The 22,678-nt window shown below is 33.8% G+C and overlaps 1 protein-coding gene across 1 annotated transcript; it reads left to right on the top strand.

Moving 5' to 3' along the window:
* The first annotated feature begins 5,825 nt into the window (after positions 1-5,825).
* On the top strand, positions 5,826-20,123 carry LOC128179934 (BCL2/adenovirus E1B 19 kDa protein-interacting protein 3-like). The gene is made up of 5 exons (XM_052847620.1): positions 5,826-5,987; positions 13,906-14,062; positions 14,350-14,454; positions 14,850-14,987; positions 15,730-20,123. The coding sequence occupies exons 1-5, from the start codon at positions 5,954-5,956 to the stop codon at positions 15,776-15,778; spliced, it is 483 nt and encodes a 160-aa protein (XP_052703580.1). The 5' UTR covers positions 5,826-5,953; the 3' UTR covers positions 15,779-20,123.
* The last annotated feature ends 2,555 nt before the right edge of the window (positions 20,124-22,678 follow it).

Below are 22,678 nucleotides of genomic sequence, written 5' to 3'. Positions count from 1 at the left end.
GTCACTGCAAATACAATTATAACATACATGTATATATTTACATTTTCCAGGGGCGTTGCCTGTGATAATACTACGCGTATCGATTTTGTACTATAAAACCCATAACTTCAAATGACGCCAAATTGAGGCGCCAGCGGGCTTTGCTTATTTATATTTAAATATTTAATCCAACGAGGGCTTTAAGTTATATAAATATAAGTAATAAGGAATCATTCTCTGAATATTATGAGGTGATAATATCGGTCGGGGGCGTGATCAGATTTTCATAAAGCCTTTCGGGCTTTATTGGATTTGATCACGCCCCGACTAAAATTATCACCTCATAATACTCAAAGAATGATTCCTTATTCCTTAAATACACAGATATTACGCATTGCGTTTTTTATACAATTATGATTGTCTGGAAAGGTAAGCTTCAAGTAAATATTACGAGGTTTGTCTCGGAAAATATGTAATACATCGGACAGCTCCATTCCCCCCAAATTTTTTTTATTCTAAGTTTTAAAAATCTTCAACACCATGCACTTCTTATTCGAAGTATGTAACTCATTTTTCAAGCGGTGAATATTATACAGTTATTGCTGTTTTGAGTCAAATACGATAAATTACCTACCCGAGAATTAAGTGCAATATTTGTTATAATCAGTTTATTAAGAAAATATATAGACTTGGGTTTCGCATATGGCAAGCAAATGCGTCGCTGACCTGATCGAAGATGTTGAAAAAAGGCGAATATTTTTAATAAGAAACTTAAGGATTTTATGTATGAAAATAGTTGCTTTTTTACGAAGTAGAAGAGTCCACCGTCCGTCTGTCTGTTGATCCGCATGCTGCGCGGTCCATTGAGGAGTCTTTACAGCTCTTTTCCATTAACATGTGCATTATAACATTGTACACACGAGAGAGCGCTCTTGGTATAGATAAAACGTATAAAAAACATAATGTCTACAAATTGAATTTAGTTTAAAAGTTACAACATGGCCGACGTGATGACTGTCGCTTCCGTTCCCTTCAACTTTTGTTTCCTATAGTGATTTTAGACAATTAACTCCGCGCTCACCTGAAATCATGCACGTACTTTACAGTGTTTATTTGTCTGCCCAGAAGTCCACTGACTCATTCCCAGAACAGCTATAGCTGATAAAAGTCTAGGAACATCGACCCCCAAAAATACAGGTAGGTAAAATGCATATATACATGTATATATCAGTACTTTTTTTTTCCTCCCGAGGATTTCCTTCTCGTGTAGGGCATTTCGTTAAAAAAACAGGAAAAGATAGGAAACAATACAATTTTTAACAATAAAAACAACGCATATTTTTCTATATGCAGAGTTTTTGTTGTGTATTCGTATAATTGTTTTCATTAATGCTAACCTGCAATTAAGTAAAATATATATTCAGGTGAAGAAAACAATACTAGTTTTTACGTGCTTTTCCATAATGCAGCGTCGAATGAATGTAATGCATGCATGTATGCTTTTTAATACACTCGCTATTTTTAGATTCATAATTCCGTGCCATGCATAAATCTTAACAATTGCGAAAAATACAGAAGTTGACACATATTTCTGAACACATCTCTCTCTGCACATTTCATTTTTTGACATAACACTTTACAATTACAATGAAAGTTTTGAATTAAATAGATAGAAAATATCATTATCATGTTCTACAGTTCATAAAGCGTGTGAAAAAACCGTCCGTCTGTTTTTAACTCGATGAAAATACAAATATAGCATACAGGTAAAAGGCTAACATGGTTATTGTAAACTATCCAATCATTGATAACTATTTTAATTTATTTGTTGATTGGAATTTAAGTTTAAATACAACGAGCAGTGAAGTAGGTGAATACTGCAAAATTTGAAATACATGTACATGTACATAACGTTTCAGTAATTGATGCTGCATGCGAGGGAATTCAAGGCTGTTTGATATCCTTTGTCTTAACCGAAGTTAGATATCGATACTTGTTGGTTGTTAAATTAAATTTGTATGCTAATTATATGAAATTTCTTTGACTCTTTTTCTCCATAAGCGAAAAAATTTCCTGCGGTCCAGTAAAAATAATGTTCATAATTAATGAAATTAAATAGCAAAGTTCCTTTAATTAATTGTGGAAGAGAAGCATAAACGTGATCAACTCTGCAATATAAAGTTTGAATGGAATGACAAAGGAACTGGAAGCTAACCCCCCCGTACTAAAATTGATTACATAAATCAATAGTCATGTATATGTGAACACACTTATATGATTTTACTTAAAATAAGAAAATGAAATCGGTAGATATGATGATTTTACATGTACATGTAAAATTTTAACTTGAATTTCTAACAATTCCAATCAGCACCGCGGAATGGTTTAAGGGGGGGCTGGAGGTTGTAGGAACATTTTTTTTTAGCAACGAATATTTAAAAAAATAAGATTCAAAGGCGAATCCAGCGCCGGTTTACGAGTACTTTTGTTGTTCAATCAAAAAAAGCAATACCGATATGTCCTACTGACAAGAAATAATAGTTTTATATAAGGTGGAATTTGACAGTGCGATTTCAATGTGATCGAGAGAACTTCATGTATGAATACCGTTTTAAATTTTTACTAGGCTTGACCATTTAAATGATTTTATGTGTAATTCCGGTTTCAGACTCTTCATTTACAGATTTAAAAAATTTAACACTGTAATTAACAGATTTAATAATTATGTTGAAAACAAGATCAAAAAAAGATCCTTTAAATTTATAATTCTGAATTTTTTTTTGAGAACTCTTACAGGTATGTTCACAAACATGTCTTTGATCATTTTGTATGTTTTGCATTTTTGTCAAAATAATTGCGAATCTTCTGATTTTTTTCCCCGTCAAAACAGAATGAATGCCATTTTATGGTTTATTACTGGCTGTGTCGTTTATAGTATACATAATTCTCTAAAAAGAAGTTTAATTCTCTATATTTCAAGATACCCCCACCCCCTGCCCATGAAAAACAATTCATTGGTGTTTTTCTATGGAGGGTAATCGTGTTCAAAAATCCAGACTTGTAAACTTGTAAATCCGAATCTGCAATCGTGTTGATGTGTGAGCCTGAGCATGAATATGTGTAATTCTGATCGTGCAACCTATAAAACCCGGGCATACACACGTGTAAGATTTGACTCAGTTCCTTCGCAAGATGCACATTTTGCAACTTTATTGTTTACATTAGTTAATTAAACCTTCAACTTTGCACACTTTCAATCCGTAGTTTCTGCATTTGTAACTTCAGGCTCGGCAAAAGCACATCTCACATGATACAAATTGACAAATGTAAAGTCTACAAGTTTGTCGAATTTTGACATGACCTTATATGGAAACAGTGACGTCACTGATAAAAAAAAAAAGGCTAGCTGCAGGTAAAGGCATGCCGTAATCGCCGGAATAGGGAAGGAATAAATAAAAAAAAATATTAGGTAAGCCTATCATCATATCATCTCTGGATAACAACATTTCATAGAGTATCATTTTTCGGAGATTGGTGTACATTTTATCAAGAGAATGTATAAAAGATGCGAGTAAAGAATTCGATCGGCTTCAGATATCCTCTTAGAACTTTTAATGACTCAATCTCTCACCAGAGGGCGCGTTCCGCAAGCTTCACTAATACGCCCTCTGGTGAGAGATTGTTAATGACTTTGTTTGAATACACGTGTATAAAGATATGTACGCAATTTTATTCATAGGCGTCTGAGCTGGGAGGGGGGGGGGGGGCTAGGGGGGGGGGGGGGACTTTAGCCCCCCCCCCCCCCCCCACTTTTTTGCCAAGTTAGACCTAACCATTAGAAACATAGGAACAGGGAGGATTCAACCCCCCCCCCTACTTTTTCCTCGCAACAAACAAAATTGTTCCTTAAAAGACCTTAAAGAGAATGAAATATTAATAGTGATATTGAAAATTAGAGTCATAGTAGGTATACTAGCACACCCCCCCCCCCCCCACCACCACCACCACCACCACGGATTAGGAATTTCATGATTTGGGGGGGGGATTGGGCAGGTAAGATTGGAGTTATTGGTATACCCTCCCCAACGGATTAGAATTTTCATGATTATGGGAATTTTTGTCAATATTTTTCATGATTAGTTTAGCCCCCCCCCCTTCAATTTGCTTCCGAAGTCACTGTTATTAGAGTACATGCAACAAATTGAAAATGAATAAAAATTCCAAAGATAAGGTTAATTGTCGTGAAATTAAAATGTGTATAAATTATTTTAAGAAATGTTTCTTTGCATTGTCGGCAATATATAGGAAAACAATGTCGGTTCAATACAGACTCATTTTGTGAAGTTGGCTGATAAAAAATTTCTGGAGAGCTAGTATAGTACAGCTTTACAGCTACTTGTGAACTAGCTGCAGGTCTGTACATGTAGCTCCCTGTCTAAAAATACAGATGGACGATCTTTGAGCTACAGTGCCTCCCATAGTAAAACTTCAATTTACGGCGCACAAAAAATATGCGCTAGTTTTATTTATTATTATTGAAGATTGTGTTATTATTTATCATTCACTTACACAAGAACAAAAAGTATAAATACATGTAAAGTAACATAAATTTTTCCGCGAAAAATTACCAAATCCTTGCAGGTCGTTTATTCTAACTAATTCAGAAAAATAACAAGAGTAAAAATGGGGTACTCTATATGCAATGTTTTTGCCCCAAAATGACTAAGTTCAACAGCTGATATTCTTATAAATTATAGATCAGAAATCAAAATCCTAGCAATTTGCATACTTCTGATATATACGTATAAATGATCTGCAAAAGAACAATTTCCTATCTTGAAAACTGTTCGAGGAGTTATCGGTACAATAAGGGTACCTTTTTGACAGCCACTCACCCGTCTGCAATTTTTACTATTTCAATAATCGGAAACCCGGTTAAAAATTCACTCTCAAAATTCTTAGAATTCAGAAGCAATGGAGTTACATGGGACCTCACGGCGGTCTTCGAACCCCATGCCGCTCAAAATATATTTACCCCCTTAGGAAATTTCTTGATCCGTCTCATTTCTAGAAAAGAGTAAGCATTTACGTATATTCCAGTTTAAATTACATGTCAAATTTTTTTTAGAGATATAAGATATTAGGCATTTCCTTTTATAATTCCATGAGAATTATATTACGGAAATTAGCACATTCGTCACATCAGCAACGATTTTTTTTCTACCTGAACCTCTTCCTGTTTGGTCCAGTTTTAATCATACCTCAAATTTTTTTTCTAAAAATAATACCGGTGTTTTCGATAGAAAAGGTGTCGTTCATTAAAAGCTTATTGCAACAGTTAAGCTGAATATTATGTTTATTTTTCGTTCATTCCGGTCCGGCGGTTACGGCATGCCTTTTCCCCGTAGGATAAGGTCATGTCAAAATTCGACAAACTTGTAGAATTTACATTTGTCAATTTGTATCATGTCAGATGTGCTATTGCCGAGCCTGAAGTTACAAACGCAGAAACTACGGATTTAAAGTGTGCAAAGTTGAAGGTTTAATTAACTAATGTAAACAATAAAGTTGCAAAATGTGCATCATGCGAAGGAACTGAGTCAAATCTTACACGTGTTTATGCCCGAGTTTTATAGGTTGCACGATCAGAATTACACATATTCATGCTCAGGCTCACACATCAATACGATTGCATATTCGGATTTACAAGTTTACATGTCTGGATTTTTGAACACGATTACCCTCCATATTTTTCTACTATAATACATTGTGCAAGTGCGACGTAAAAACTTATCTTGAAATTTTGAGTTATCGTTCTTTCTTGACATTATTACAGGTGTCGCTTTGCGGTCATGTGACTGACTTGATGACGTCGAGGTAAATAGAACCCAAAATATCAACAAAGTGTCGTGACAGCACTAGACAATAGTTATAGATCTGCGTCTTTTTCGAAACTGTCCAGAAAAACAGAGACATGGCCTCTGTGTCAAAACAGGAAGACTTTCAAGGTATGTACAAAGTAAAGAAACGTTTTAGACTGGCTTTTAAACAGGTGCCCGCGTTTTTTTCCTCGATTGTTTTGGCTTTTCGCAGCCATTTGTCAAAAGAAGGTCTGCCTGTATAAGAGAGCTATTTCTGGAATTTGAGCGTGTGTATGATGTGGAAATGTCTGTTGTAACACGAATAAGAGAAATTCTTATAAGAAGTTCAGAAAAAGAAACAGAAAATTTAATTCATATCCTAACAAATGTCCTCCGTACACACAGAAAACATATAATTGAACTGACAGTCAGTTCTGTTGTGTAAATAGCTGAATAGACAATGAAATAGGCATAAACAGTTTGTAACGGAGTACACAACACATTACATTGTGACCATCACTATTCAACCCTGCATGATCAACCATTGTAAATAATTATCATTTTAATAGCAATATATAACGTTGGTGGCCCATGCACATAATATATAAGCAATGTCAATCAATATATTAATTAATTGATTTTTTATATTGATCACTGTTATGTGTAAATGTAATAAATGTACAAAATCCATTTACAATATTTGATATTTATAAACTTTGCCAGATATACTGGCATGCGACCAGTTCTCGCCGAGTACCATTTCTCGCCAGTACATTGTGACGTCATTTTATGTGTTGATAAAATGACGGCACAATGTACTGGCGAGAAATGGTACTCGGCGAGAACTGGTCGCACGCCAGTAGTGCTTTTTTACTATAGTCTGTCCCAAGATATTTTTGCCACATATTTCCTTAAATTATTCGATATTTATAAATACCTCTTGGTTCAGACGATGTTCATTCAATAGTATGAAAAAATCCCAAGATTTGCCCTTTGAAACACCCCCTCTAGCTTATCGGGTATCAATACACGGCTAAAAATAAAAAGTCTACGTGTTTTTTCCATTGCCAAGGAGATGTAGACGCCCGGATGATGCCGTTGAAAAATTGCGCGAGGCATCCTGAGTATTTCCGAATGGAGAAAAGATGTCAACATTCCCCATTATAAATCTCCGTAGGAAATCTGTGTTCGTTCCTGTGAATTTTTACGAAGGAAAAATGATAATGTGTGAATGAAGTTATCTTGGGAATTTTCCCTTTCATCGATTTTAATTGCACCTCTGTCACAAGTATGTGCAATTTTATTCAAAATCGTTCAAATATGCAGCATAAATATCTTGGGACAGACTATACATGCAAATTATGTGTTCTGTTTCAAGTGTTAAATAAGTTGTTGTTAAATTGTGTAAAATTAGATTGCATGTATGATTAATTAAAAGAAATATCTTGGATGTAATTGTTATATTTTGCTTACATTGTGAATCTTTAGATGTGACTTAAAAGTATAATTTGCTTTTTCTTAACTGTTTCAATCTGTAGATTACATGGATAACTGAATGCCTCAATCCACTGCCATATAATATTTCTTTATTAAAGTCTTGTAATTCATTTAAATTCATTTGTCACCCCCAACAAAAAAATCAAGAAACAAGTATGAGAAAGTATATGAATTAAGGAGGAAAACAATGAGTCAGACTGAATTTCTATGTAAGCTATATAGGCTAATGTAAAGTGATGGCAAATATTGAGTGAAGGCCACTTTACTCTTCTAGAAGGATTACATCACACATATATAATAGTTATGTACTCAATGCAGTACATTCGCTATATAACGTTAGACTGTAGTATAATGAAATGTGTTGATTATCAATGATGATTGAATGCCATGGTCACTTAAAATGTTAGGAAGATTTTGATTCAGCATTTGATTTTTTCCTTCTTCCCGAAAATAAAACTTTTGGACATTTTTTTTTTTACCTTGATTTCAATTCATTTAGATCATACAATGTCTGCTCAGCTTTCAAAGACAGAAGCTCATAAAAACTTCATTGAAATGATGGATTAAATGAGTTTTGCTAGCTACTAGCTGTTTATATCTTTCAGAATATATTAAATATTGGGGTGAACAACTCTTGTTCTCATGTATCTTTCATGACATTCATGACAGCTTGATCTCAAAGTATTTCTGAAATTAATTGAATATTTGAGTTACCAAAATGACCATACATCATAATATAACGGTACTAAAAAGCATCGCAGTCAACCTTGTACTGAACATGACCTTATTATTTATTACTGTGCATGTTTAAGGTCAAGGTTATTAATAAATATTTGCTTAGGGGAATAAGAAAACCAAAAACCTAATGGTATCTTTACTTGTCTTTTTTTTTTGTATATACATGTATGGTCCTTTTTTGTTTCTTTGAAAAATGATTTAATAAACACTCATAATAAGTTAATTATATGAATATGCTTTATAATATTCATCATATGTATCATACCATAAATTTATATGAAGTTATTAAATAATTAGCCGTGATTCAAATGAATTACACACAGCAGGACTGGCCAGTTTGATTAAAGTTTAATGTTTATAGAAACAGTAATTATTCAATGAAACATTAATTCAATGAATTTTGAAAAAAAAGTGAGTTAATTTGTGTGTTTTAGAGAGAGAGAGAGAGAGAGAAAAAGAGGGGAAAGAGAGAAAGGGGCAGGGAGGAAAGGAGCTAAAGTATCTTCAAAGCATATTGCATCTATCCAGAAAAAATAGCTTACTAAGGTTCTTTGTAGTAGTACTTAAAAGAATATGGTGTTGGGCTTGAGTCCAAATCTATATTTGCTTAACATTATCCTTTTAGCTCCTGCCAGAGTTTTTTTATAACTGCAGTTGCAGCAACAAAATTGTACAGTCATGTATAAAGTTTTTCAAGGACATAGCTACTACACTCTGTCCCGAGTTTTTGCTTCCACCACTTTTTGCTTGATATTTCAATAATGATAAATACCTTTGTACTCAAACTACGTTCATCCACTAATATGAAAAATGTCGAGATTATCTGTTTTAAAACGCCCCCTCTACCGCTTCAGGTTTTAATACACATCCAAAAATTGAAAGTCTACGGAGATTTTGCATTGCATCAGCCATTATTAAGCCTGGATGATAACGTTAAAAAATTGCGCGATGTATTCCGAGTGTATTCCGAACGGAGAAAAGATGTAAACATTTCCCATTATAACTCTCCGTAAGAAAATTGTTTTCGTTCTTGTGACATTTGATGAGTGAAAAGGGATAATTGTTCAATGAATATATCTTGGATATATTCCTTTCCATCGATTTCAATTGTATTTCTTTCACAGGTATGTGTATTTTTATTAAAAATCATCAAAAATTGATGGAATTAATAACTTGGGACAGACTTAATTTAATTGTCAAATTACTCCAGACTGAAAACTACTACTAGTTAAAGTTACTTGTAAATTTATGCAGAAAAAATGAACCCTATATTTCATCTACATTAAACACTATGTCAAATGTTGAATGTACTATGGATTTTGACCGTAATTTGGTGTTCAAGGTCTTTCAGGTCAAGGTCATTCCATTCATGTAACAGAATTTTATATCTTATCTTCTCAAGTTCTGCCCATGCATTTTCCAGAATTCAAACCTTTTTGTAACAATTAAGCACAGGGCAAAGAAATCTAAGAGACCAATTTATGATAAGTACATGTGAACGTATATTATTTGTATACCGGAGTGTGTCAATCCGTGTCATCTAAATGTATAGGTATACCTCTATACAAGTACAAGTACATGTAATAAGCAATGAACTTACATTCGTATTTGATCCAAGACTAACCATAAAAGTGGGTTGTTTAAAGGCATTTAATGCCTCTTGGGGGTTTCGACTAGCTAGCTAGGACAGTTATGAAAGTTTATAACCAGGTCACCTTTCAGGCCTATATATAAGGACTCGTGGCCCTGTTAGTGGCTGACGGCCCGCTTTCTAACATTCCTCTATACCTGGTTCTCATGATTCACCTGGCTGATCATCAAAGCTAGTTAATCAAAGGCTTTGCTTTTTTGTAAAATTTGTACATGAGTATAAATCCTGTCCTCATGTACTTTTCTGTTTTGAAGGAGGGGTGGGGGGGGGAGAGTTATAAAGAGGACTTAATTATTGTTAAGTAATCTGACCCAGTTAATATACATTAACCTATTCAGCTATTTTTAAGGCTGATTTCACTTGCACCTGTTCAAGATCAGAGTACTATATATATTAGTTGCATTTTTCAATATCAGCATGTTTTAATTTTTGAAAAGAATAGGAGTTAGATTATCACATGTAAATTTATACAGCAACACTCTTCTTTTAAAACTCTGCCAGGTGTCTAAAATCCTTCCATTGATCATGACATCATGTTAGAAAATTTCTATTTTAGAACAGACCTCCCAAAAGTTTTAGCATTGTCAGAATAAAAACCTGGCAATCAGGCTATATCTAACTTTTCAGACAGTTTTCGATACACAAAACTCGTGTACCTGCCAATTTAGAGATTCCTGGAAAAGTTGCCAGCCTTTTTGAAAAATAATACCTAGTGTTACCCATACATCCTTGCTAGATGTGAATCGCAAGGCTCGAGTTTCATAGAGGTTACTCATAGTTCATTTACACATGCAATTTATGCAATTTAACTGTTCCCTATGGGTATCAAGTTTTCACATCTTTTTATATTTCTATGGTGTTCCGATGGGGCCACTTCGACCTTCGCACTTTCGCCTTTAGGTCGAAGATGCGAGAGTGCGAAGTTGCGAAGGCGAAAGTGCGAGAGTGCGACGGCGAAGGAGCGAAAGTGCGAAGATGCGACGGCGAAGCGCGAAGATGCGACGGCGAAAGTGCGAAGGTGCGAAGGCGAAGGAGCGATACTACTATCGCTCCTTCGCCGTCGCAACTTTGCACTCTCGCCTTCGCACCTTCGCACTTTCGCCTTTGCCTTTTTTGATAGCATTTAGAAAGTCTCGGTCGATTACATAGAATTTGATGCAGGCACCGTACTCGCCAAGGTTTTCCGATTAATCCATGATATCATTGGTACGCATGCGCTAGGCCATTGTGCTTACTATGAATGTTTATAAATGTGTATATGTGATAATATATTATATATATATGTTTACCAGTGCTGGCTATGCCTGATCATTATATACTCCATATAAAATGTAATGTCCGCCATAATGCATACATATGCACTTCCAGACTCCTGTCACTTACCAGCTGTTTGTTTACCGTGGATCAAACACAGTAACATTGTAATTTCATTATGCGACACTGCTTGCTGATGTATGGATCTAGAGGGGGAGAGGGGGTCCGCCCCCCCCCCGGAGAATTCAATATAAATAACTTCACACATGCAGTAAAGGGGAGAGAGGGTCCGGATCTCATCCCCCCGGAAAATTTAATTTTATGAATTATATATGATAAAATCTCCAAAATATGTCTCGGAACATAATTATCCATCCCCCCCCCCTAGAAAAAGTTATGGATCTGCGCAGGCTGTTGATAAATTCTAAAAAGTTCATCGTCTGCCTCAGATGTCCTTTTATACAGCTAAAATTGTCTTTAAACGATAGAGAGCTCCACAATTATAAAAAGGCGAAGGCGAAAGTGCGAAGATGCGAAGGCGAGAGTGCGAAGTTGCGATGGCGAAGGTGCGATAGTAGTATCGCTTCTTCGCCTTCGCAACTTCGCACTTTCGCCGTCGCATCCTCGCACTTTCGCTCCTTCGCCGTCGCACCTTCGCACTTTCGCCGTCGCAACTTCGCACTCTCGCACCTCGACCTAAAGGCGAAAGTGCGAAGGTCGAAGTGGCCCCATCGGAACACCATATATTTCACATACTCGCAAACTGTATTACACATGCAATTTCACTGTTCCCTATGGGTATCAAGTTTTCACATCTTTTTTTATGTGTCACATACTCGCAAACTGTATTATCAGCATGTAGTGTAATCATTTTATACCATTATGCTGCCTGCATGATCGAGTTTCTACATTGAATTAACCAAATTTTGAGCATAGAATTTCGAGTTAAAGAGTCATTTTCAAGGCACCTTAAAAGTGTATCAATTTGTAAGAAGTTTTAAATTTTGAAATTCAATCCTTGAATGAAATTTCTTTAAAATTCAATGTACTCTGAGCACGTACAATATACACGGGTCTGAGTCTGAAGTAGACTTGCATGCAAGCTATTTTACTGCATGAATACTGTTTTAATATTAACAGAGCCCCTTTTTTCCTGCCAATTCACTTTATTTCAAGATTAAACAATGATATGACTCCAGTTGGTTTGTAATGCAAATTATTTTTGCAACACAGACTGTATAGATAAACTTAAGTAAGGTGGCATGAAACACCTTGTCAATGAGATTATTGAGTTAACATTCTGAAGATATATCTATATGAGCATCAGAAAAGTCAAGTCTGTTTCAAATTTTGAATTTAAGCAATATTGTGAATTGAGTGTAAAATGCATTTTAAGAATTCTTTTGAAATTAATTTTAGAATTAATTTAATGCAAGAAAATTTAACATCACAATATAAAGGTGTCCCTTACCTCCTTAATTAAACCCATAAATGAGATACTGTAAAGAGCTGTGTAAATATGCAATCCATTGGTTTCTTTTAAAAATGACACAGAATATTGGTACCGGTAATTCCCCCCCCCCCCCCTTTTAATTTTTTTTGGGGGGGGGGGGGGGGGAGGGGTGTATTTTGTAACAGTTATTGAGGTCATGTTTATTTCAGGCACACGTTTTTGAACTGCTTTTCTTGATAAATAGGTATGATTCTCCACTTGTCCATTTTCATCACTATAAATTTATGGGAAAAAATTCCTGAAAAATCCAAAAACATTTTTGAATGAATGTTGTGTGGATGATCAGTGGATTGTATATAAGATGTATGTGAAATTGCATGAATACATGTATTTTCAATGTACACCAGGATTTTCAGTATAATCAATATTGTTACAAAATGACATCCTTTAGTCATTAATTGATCAACACCAAACACACATGATGCAAAGAAGGAAGGATATTGACCATTGAAGCATGCTTATGTACCAGCTTAATCAATAATTATGTACATTGTATTTATAGGTCGCCTGTTTTGACCCTGGCTGCATGTATAATTATGAAACATGTGGGACATGTTACACATTAAGGAGCTAATAATAGCTTAATTAAACAAATGAAAATTAAGTCATTTATTCAAATCTTAAAATATGAACTCTTTCTATTAATATACAAAAAATCATTTAAAAAATTTTTCAAAGAGCATGTGATCATATATTTTTGTAGTACTTTTGAAATCAATTAGAATTACCGGTATTCTAGATAAAAAAAACATCCTGAAATTGAGGCCATGCAGGAGACTAGTTCTGCTGATAACTTTCTGTTCAGTATGCTCCTGCATAGCATTACATTTTTTTTATTGCACATGCATGCAACAATCACATTTTTTGTACACAATTTCCTTGTTTTCACTGACTGTGACATATAATTGATTGTGTCAGCAGGCAGTGCAATCAAGTGTTTTGTAATGTTAGTTCTTTCAGTCTGTGAAGCAGTGCATGCTCTCTGTGACACACATTGTGTCAATGTTACATGTACATGTACATGTATATGAAGATTGTTCTCCTTAATTTGGTTAAGATTATTTTTTAAAACAGTCCCATCCAGTGCTGTTAAATATGTGAAAAAATGTGATGACGTGTGTGGTGCCACCTGAACATTAAGTTAGGAGGTTGCAGACGTACTGTAGGCCCTGCTTGTAAAAATTGTATATTATTGAATTTGCACCCTTGCAAGTACATTTATAAGCTTTTCTGTGCCTGTATGTTGAAAAAAAAAGGACTCGAAAGCCAAAAAAATCACAAATCTTTCAGTAAACAATTTAAAACACAAAATTATGCCCCTGCCTAAAAAAATCCCCTGTAAAGTATAAATGCCTATTAAGGCCTCAGCCCTGAATAAAATATGTGGATAATTTTCTGTCCATTGGTTGTAGACTCTTGGGTGGATCTGGAATCGAGCGGAAATTCCACAGGAGCGCTCCACTCTATCCACAATGGAAATTCGGAGGTGGAAAAGCTGTTAATTGAGGCTCAGAAGGAATCGAGGAGTCCGTCCCGCGCAAACAGCAAAGAGTCCTCCGCTCAGGGAAGGTCTGTCAACTCATGTTTATTCAAATCAATTAGTGTGTGTAATGATCTATTTCGCTGGTTTAATAAACATTTATAAAACCTTTTACAATATCTAAAACAAATCAGCCCAATTTTAGTTTATTTTTTCCTCAAAAACCTGTACAGTTAATCATGCATTGACAAATACATCAGTTTTGGAGAGGGTGCAACTGCATTAAATGAGACTTTATGTTCAGTTCATAACAACTGCAAATGTTAAAGTGTTTAATGAATTGTAATTTAAAATTCAAAAATATTTTGACCTTCAGCCCCAAGAGTCCTCATAGCCCAAACAATGAGCTCCAGGAGTCCAGGGACCCCGGCACAGAGTGGATCTGGGACTGGTCAAGTCGGCCGGAGGCCAACCCCCCACTGTAAGTCTCTGTCTGTCTGTCTGTCTGTCTGTCTTTCTCTCTCTCTCTCTCTCTCTCGTTCTCTCTCTCTCTCTCTCTCCTGTTTTTCTGGTCATTATAAGATAGTTTGTATTTTCCTCCAAAGTAAGAATTTTGTTGTAATTGCCAACTTTGTGTTTTTTTCTTGAGGAATAAACAAATGTAGAACAATGAAAAGTACCCACAATTACTGTTGGATATAATTACCTGATTTTTCTTCTTAATAAAATTCAAATTTGTTTGAAGTTAATGAATTTTTTAACCATATAATAGCTTCAGGTCATTTGTTCAATAATATAAAAAAAACTTTAAAATAAAAGATATATGCATCGGATTCTATATTGTGATATTCGTTGACATCAAATTGTTTTGGACAGAGAATGGAAGGAGAGGTTTAAGAGACCGGCCACCAGTGTCAGGAACACGCGTGTCATGAAGACCATGTTCTTCTCTTGGGAAAACTTGCCATACATCGTCTGCAGTTCAACGATAGCCTTTATAAGTGGGGCTGCCATGTAAGTGTACAATGTACTCCTCTATTTTCCAGAGATATGAATTAAATGGTGTCTGACATGTTTTACATGTTGCTGGTTAGAGGTATTGGGATTATAGGCTAAGATTTTTACTGTTTGATTACTTGCATAGTTTGAGAGGAATTTGGAGATTAATTGTCATATTAGTTTATTATATAGTAATATTCGATCACCAAATGATGTAATTTTTACAGGATCATTCTTCTGTAAACTTATATTAAAACATACATGAGACAACCTGAAGTAAAGCTTATCTTGGTCATTGTAGGAAAACAGCATCCACCTCTTCATGATAATGTCAATCATCTCCTATGCCGTTATATTGTAGGATGTTTCTTATATTGTACTGAAGGAAATTTTTAATATGAATCTTCCATGCCTTTTGTATATTAGGATGTTATAATAAGCATCTCCTCTGCTGGTTTCAAATAAGCATTTCCTGTGCTTTTGTGTATGTAGTAGGATGTAGGATGTTTCTAATTATCACTTTGTATTGTAGGATGTTTCTAACCAATTCCCATGCCTTCATATTGTAGGATGTAGGATGTTTTTTAATGATCACTTTGTATTGTAGGATGTTTCTAACCAATTCCCATGCCTTCATATTGTAGGATGTAGGATGTTTGTTAATGATCACTTTGTATTGTAGGATGTATCTAACCAATTCCCATGCCTTCATATTGTAGGAGGTAGGATGTTTTTTAATGATCCTTTTGTATTGCAGGATGTTTCTAATCATGAGAAGACTAGGAAGTAACAAGTTGAGCATCTAGTCTTCATCACCAATCTCAAGATCTGTGAGCGATACAACAGAAAATCACAGTCCATACCGACACACAGACAGACAAAGTGACACACTCCCAGCATCCATGGGGATCACACCTTGTGTCTCTGGCCTTCTTTTTTAGTGGAAAATTGTTGTCATCCTTATCTTATAAGTTTGTGTCTTTAATTATTTTTTTTGTGTTGATTGTTTTCAAACTTTTTATTATTAATAAGCTCAAGGGGTTATAGTTTTCTTCTCTTTCTTTCATTATTCTGAAATCCTGTTAATTTTTTTCCCCCAAAGTAGGGCTTTTACACAGATGTTTATTTATAGATCAGTAAAGATTTTTTTTTATTGAACTTACCTTATAAACAGTATGCATTGATGATATTGCAAAGCATTTCAAGATTGTTTTATTTTTAATAGAGTCTTTAATTTACCGTCCAATTTAAAAAAAGAAGTTTTTTTGAGCTAAAGCAATTCTCAGTGGTTGAATTATTAAAGACTGAATAATTATTATTTATATATACATATTTTAAATAAAAATACAAGGCTTTTAGTATCATATTACTGGAAAAATTTTGGGAATACACTGTATCTCTATGATCGATGTAAATGCTAGAAACTTTTGATAATTACAGTACATGTATGACAGTATGATATATAATTATCTCCCATTTATGAATATTTCTCCATGTAAAGGTAACTTTTTATTCATAGCTTAACAAAAAATATTTATACAGTAATCAACTATTATGTTTACAGTCAAACTTCGTTATCTCGAACTCAATGGGACAGTTTAAAAACTTCGAGATATCCAAGTATTTGAGATATCGAGGGTAAAATACTTAAAAAATATGTAGTTGGGACTTACAAATCTCTTCGACATATCCATTGGATTTGAAATATCAGTGTTCGAGATAAAGAAGTTCAACTGTATATAAAACTTATAGGAAAGCTGGGAACTAAGACATACAAGTAGATGTACTGTTTGTCTTAAATATGTATATTTATTCTTTTTATTATTTATTTATTTCTTATTAAGAAAAAAGTTGTCTCAAACTCTCTAATAGAGTTTATTATGAAAAAAAAGCCTGGTCCAGTTTTTGTACACATATAGTGCTATTGGGGCATAATACAATTATTTTGATTTTTTTTCACTTTGAGATTAAGACTTTTTTTCCCACAGCTATTTTAACTTTTTATCTCTTTGGAAACCTTACACTGAACAGAGCATTTACTTGTGATTTTTCTTGTGTAACCACAATCTCTTATTAAGGCTGCTTGAAATGCATGCTTAAGAAATCTTGTAAACTTATAGTAACTGTAGATATGTACACTAAATATTCTCTTTATATATTAAATGTAGTTGTTTAATTCTTTACTGTGTAAGTTTTGTCCAAGTATATTGCAGGAATTGGCATTTAGATGAAATTAAACAGTCTTTGTTACATTTGTATCTCAACTATTGTAACAAAACAATTATAATACATTAGTGCTACAATCATCGCTCAAATGAAATACGCTGTAGTATAAACAAGAAGAAATCCTTGAAATTTTATTTAAAGTAAATTTTAAAAAATTAAAAACAAAAACCTGCACAGAGACGGCTTATTTGGGCATAACTGTAGATCTTTTGTAGAAAACCTCGGACCAATCTGTCTTTTCCGACACTTGTTTACCGGTACATGTATATTGGGTGTGTTTTTTTATGGCATCATTGACAGTTTTTTCATGAGATGTATTTGTAATGCATATTGCAGTTGGAATGATACGAAGTGTTTACAAGAATGAAGTGAATGTCTGTATATTTCAGAGTGATTTTGGATATGATAGAGTTTCAGGTTAAACAGGTATCGGGATTGACAGGTTTTTCTGTATATGTATTATTATATATTATTATCTATCTGATATTGTTTATTGTTAAAGTGTCTTTTTTGTTAGCTGATATTGCCTTGATTAACCTTTATTTTTAATTACCTTTTCCTGTATTTTTTTTTTTACACTTCAACTCAGTGTTCAGACAAATTCATGCTTTTATCAACACAGTATTACATGTAACATCTATACCCAAAAATCAGATAGAGTAGCTTTGACAACCATCTCTTGTTCACCATGGATTAAACACTAAAATCTAATAGTGCTATATTTATATTCATTTATGAACTCTCAAATTGAATCTATCTGTGCTTAAACATGACTAATTAGTGTTATTAAACAAAGAAATTGGTAGTAGAACCATCTTCCTAGAAAGTTAATTTAGCATGCCCTTTTATTAAACTCTTGATTTATCATTTATTAGATATAATGTTCTTAGAGGAAATGTACAAGTTATCACACAATATCACAATTTCTCCTAAGGTTGATAATTAAACAGGTTTTAAAAAAATCTTTAACTATTCATTCTAAATTGTTTTTTTTTTAAAATACATATTAAAATCAGACTTTAAATTTTAACTTTTGAGGACCATAGTTATAAAACCTACAATTTCATTTACTAATGAAAATAATTATTACTTTATAAAGATTTTTATTTGTGTAAAATTTCTTTTCAAATGACAAAAAGTCTATGAATGGAGTTGTTATGTGATAAACGTGTTTGTTTCTGTGGTTTTGTTTCATGTGTAGTGACTTTAGATGATTACACATCACTTAGAGAGACACAATTAGAATGACACATGTGCATGTACATATGTCTCACACACACACACATACACATCATCAGCCATTGAATTACAACATCGTCACACCTTCAGGTTTCTACGCACAATCTTCTGATGTCAAGATTTACGGTAATATTGAAATACATTTGTACTTGATGTAGCAAGTGATAGAGTACATTCTTATAAAAAGTGAACTTTGAAATCTAACTGAATTGCTATCATGGGACAAGTTTGTTTCTTTTTTGTGTTTTTTTTTCTAAAATGTTTTTGGCACCTGATTCAGAATGGATGATGTAATTTGCGTGATTAATTACAGCAATAATTGCAAAATCAATACACTAGTTTTGACTACTTCTCTATATTAATATAATTCACATGGACAAAGCAAAATAAATTTAAAATTTACCGATACTAAGTCATTACAATATACAAATAAATTTGTATTTTTATTTTACCTTACTAATAATAATAAGATTTTGAATTTATATTGATATAACCGTATTTACCAACAGACTATTCAGGTTTCCCTAGTGCTTTTCGGAATGTTCAATTAGCCAATGTTGTTTTCATTGCAGGAATTATGTAAAAATGTTAAAAGTACGGCAATGATGAATATTTGCAATGAACCAATAAGATGAATTTTATCAGGATGCTCTCAAACCGTTCATTTTCTACTTGGACCACCTCAGTTATGCATGAAAAAAAAAAATCATGCTACATTCCAGTGTGTTACTTTATCCAAAACTTGAAAATTAGAAATAGAATGTTGAAATTTTTTTTGTTGATTACAAGTTGCCCTGCACTATATTCAGTAATCCATGTTGATTTGAACAAAGTGAGAAATGGAATCCGGTGTAATCAAGCAATATTGGTTCTGGAAAATAGTGCACCAATCTTTCCAATTTTAATTTATGCTTTTTGGTTTTAATTAGTAACTAAAGGTTTATAATTTTACATAAGGATCCCAAAAACAGTTTCCTAGTCAATTCTGATCAATCAAAATATTCAAATATACAATTTTATTTTATGATAATTATTATTTTTGAAAAAGATACAGAATTAAAGGTTGAATATTGTTTGTTATTTTCATTTATCATTTTAAAAAATGCACTCCTTTGTACCATTTTGAATTGTATCAGTAAATAGTTTATGCATTAAGTTTCTTTTTCAGGCCAAAATTGTTTTTTTAAGTCTTGAATATTTAAAGTTGATTTTACAGATTACCAACATTATACATGTATGTAAAATTGTGCAAGACACCTCTGAGTACATGCACTTATATTGAAAGGATTGACTACTGTGTAACAATTCTGAACAGCTAAAAAACCCAATTTATGTATCATATTGATTATGCCAAGCACTTTGCTTTTTTTGAAGCTTATTCAACAGATTTTAATTAACAACGAATTCCTGTTCAATTTTTCAATTATTTTAAAAAGTTGAAGTGGTTTTGAAAACAGTTTTCAATCACCTGATAACTCTGGAAGTCCGTTTATTATCTACTCTACTCGACCAAGCTCAATTTTAAAGCATCTGCTTTAAAGATGTTGTAGAATTTATGTCATTCTGCTTTTATGAAATTGTTGTTGATTTGTTCCAATCATGGCAAAAGAATTATGTCGCAGATTAAAGTCAAGCCAACTTCATTTATCTATAGTGCAATTACAATAAATTGGATTTGGTGTTTAACATTTGTTATATTATCTTTCAGAGAGAGAGAAAGAGAGAGGGAGAGAGAGGAGAGAGAGATTTGGTGGTAGAAACAATATAATACAGCACTTTTTAGGGTACGCTAAGTGATCAAAAATATTCAGTTTATAAATCTAAATCTGAGAGGACCGCCAGCATGTCCTCACAATAAATGTACCATAATTATTAAGTGCCTTACGTTCTCGTGTTCACAAGTATGTGCTGAATCATTAATTATTAATCATTATGATATATAATACCTATACCCCATGTTATATATACAATGTTATAAAAAAGGGCTCCAAATTAAAAGAATTAAAATAATTTAAATATGTTTATTTCATTTATATTAACAAAAAAAAAATCAATTGAAATCAGTTCTCAACAAAAATACATCTCATATTTACAATATATTTAAGTACTAATGTAGGAAAAGGCTAAAACTAAAATAATTAACATTTGTGTATATTCAACAGAAAACAATTAGCATATATGTCTTTGTGTCGTTCATGTTTAACAAAATCAATTCATATATATTCATACATATATGAGGCTCTTAGTCCAAGATCTTTGGTTTTGAATGATGAGATTTTATACAAATTAACTAAATGTGGAGAAAAAATGTGGTACAGAAGTAGTAGATCCTTTGAGGAGAATTGGAGGGTTTAACCCAAGGCCCTTTTTTCTTCACACAACAAGCATAGTGCTGTCTGTAATATCACTGGGCTAAAGTTGTTGATATTTATCATAGGTAAGATAAGATTATTAACAGATTGAGCAACATAAAAAGCTAAATCTAAACAAGAGGCCCATGGGCCACATCGCTCACCTGAGGAACAATAGGTATGATAAAATCAGCTTAATGGAGTCATAATACAAACTATCTGGACAATGTACAATAATACATATTGATCCTGTATAAATAAAATCCATTTTCCCCTGGATATTCTTATGTTTATAATCATTAGTCCCTTTTCTAACAGGACGATTTTATAGTCATATCATATGTTGAGTATTTCAGTTCTCAAAAAGATCCTTAACAATTGTTTATATATGGGATATAAACGTACATAAACTCTGAACCTTCTTGTGAGGCCAAAGAATTGTCCTGGGGCCAAAGTCTTAACAATTATAAAGAATCATCTGGCTGATTAGTTTCTGAGAAGAAGATTTTTAAAGATTTACCATATATATTCCTTTGTTAAACTTTGACCCCCCATTGTGACCCCATCTTACCCCTGGGGATCATGATTTTCACAACTATGAATTTATACTAACTGAGGATGCTTCCACACAAGTTTCAGCTTTCCTGGCTGATTAGTTTCTGAAAGGAAGATTTTTAAAGATTTACTTTATATATTCCTATGTAGAACTTCGATCCCCCATTGTGGCCCCACCCTGCCCCCGGGGGTCATGATTTTCACAACTTTGAATCTACACTGCCTGAGGATGCTTTCACATAGGTTTCAGCTTTCCTGGCTGATTAGTTTCTGAGAAGAAGATTTTTAAAGATTTACTCTATATATTCCTATGTAAAACTTCGTCCACCCATTGTGGCCCCACCCTACCCCCGGGGATCATGATTTTCACAACTTTGAATCTACACTACCTGAGGATGCTTTCACACAAGTTTCAGCTTTCCTGGCTGATTAGTTTCTGAAAGGAAGATTTTTAAAGATTTACTCTATATATTCCTATGTAAAACTTCGATCCCCCATTGTGGCCCCACCCTACCCCCGGGGATCATGATTTTCACAACTTTGAATCTACACTTCCTGAGGATGCTTTCACACAAGTTTCAGCTTTCCTGGCTGATTAGTTTCTGAGAAGAAGATTTTTAAAGATTTACTCTATATATTCCTATGTAAAACTTCGACACCCCATTGTGGCCCCACCCTACCCCCAGGGGGTCATGATTTTCACAAATTAGAATTTACACTACCTGAGGATGCTTCCACACAAGTTTCAGCTTTCCTGGTCTTATGGTTCATGAGGAGAAGATTTTTAAAGATTTACTCTATATATTCCTATGTTAAATTTCGACCCTCCATTGTGGCCCCACCCTACCCCCGGGGGTCATGATTTTCACATCTTTGAATCTACACTACCTGAGGATGCTTCCACACAAGTTTCAGCTTTCCTGGTCTTATGGTTCATGAGGAGAAGATTTTCAAAGATTTACTCTGTATATTCCGATGTAAAACTTCGACCCCCCATTGTGGCCCCACCCTACCCCCGGGGGTCATGATTTTCACAAATTAGAATCTACACTACCTGATGATGCTTCCACACAAGTTTCAGCTTTCCTGGTCTTATGGTTCATGAGGAGAAGATTTTTATAGATTTACTCTATATATTCCTATGTTAAATTTCGACCCTCCATTGTGGCCCTACCCTACCCCCGGGGGTCATGATTTTCACAACTTTGAATTTACACTACCTGAGGATGCTTCCACACAAGTTTCAGCTTTCCTGGTCTTATGGTTCATGAGGAGAAGATTTTCAAAGATTTACTCTGTATATTCCTATGTAAAACTTCGACCCCCCATTGTGGC

This window comes from Crassostrea angulata, chromosome 4, assembly GCF_025612915.1.
Source record: "Crassostrea angulata isolate pt1a10 chromosome 4, ASM2561291v2, whole genome shotgun sequence".
NCBI lineage: Eukaryota > Metazoa > Mollusca > Bivalvia > Ostreida > Ostreidae > Magallana > Magallana angulata.
The sequence above is the reverse complement of the archived record's forward strand: the minus strand, read 5'-3'. Positions and strand labels throughout refer to the sequence as shown.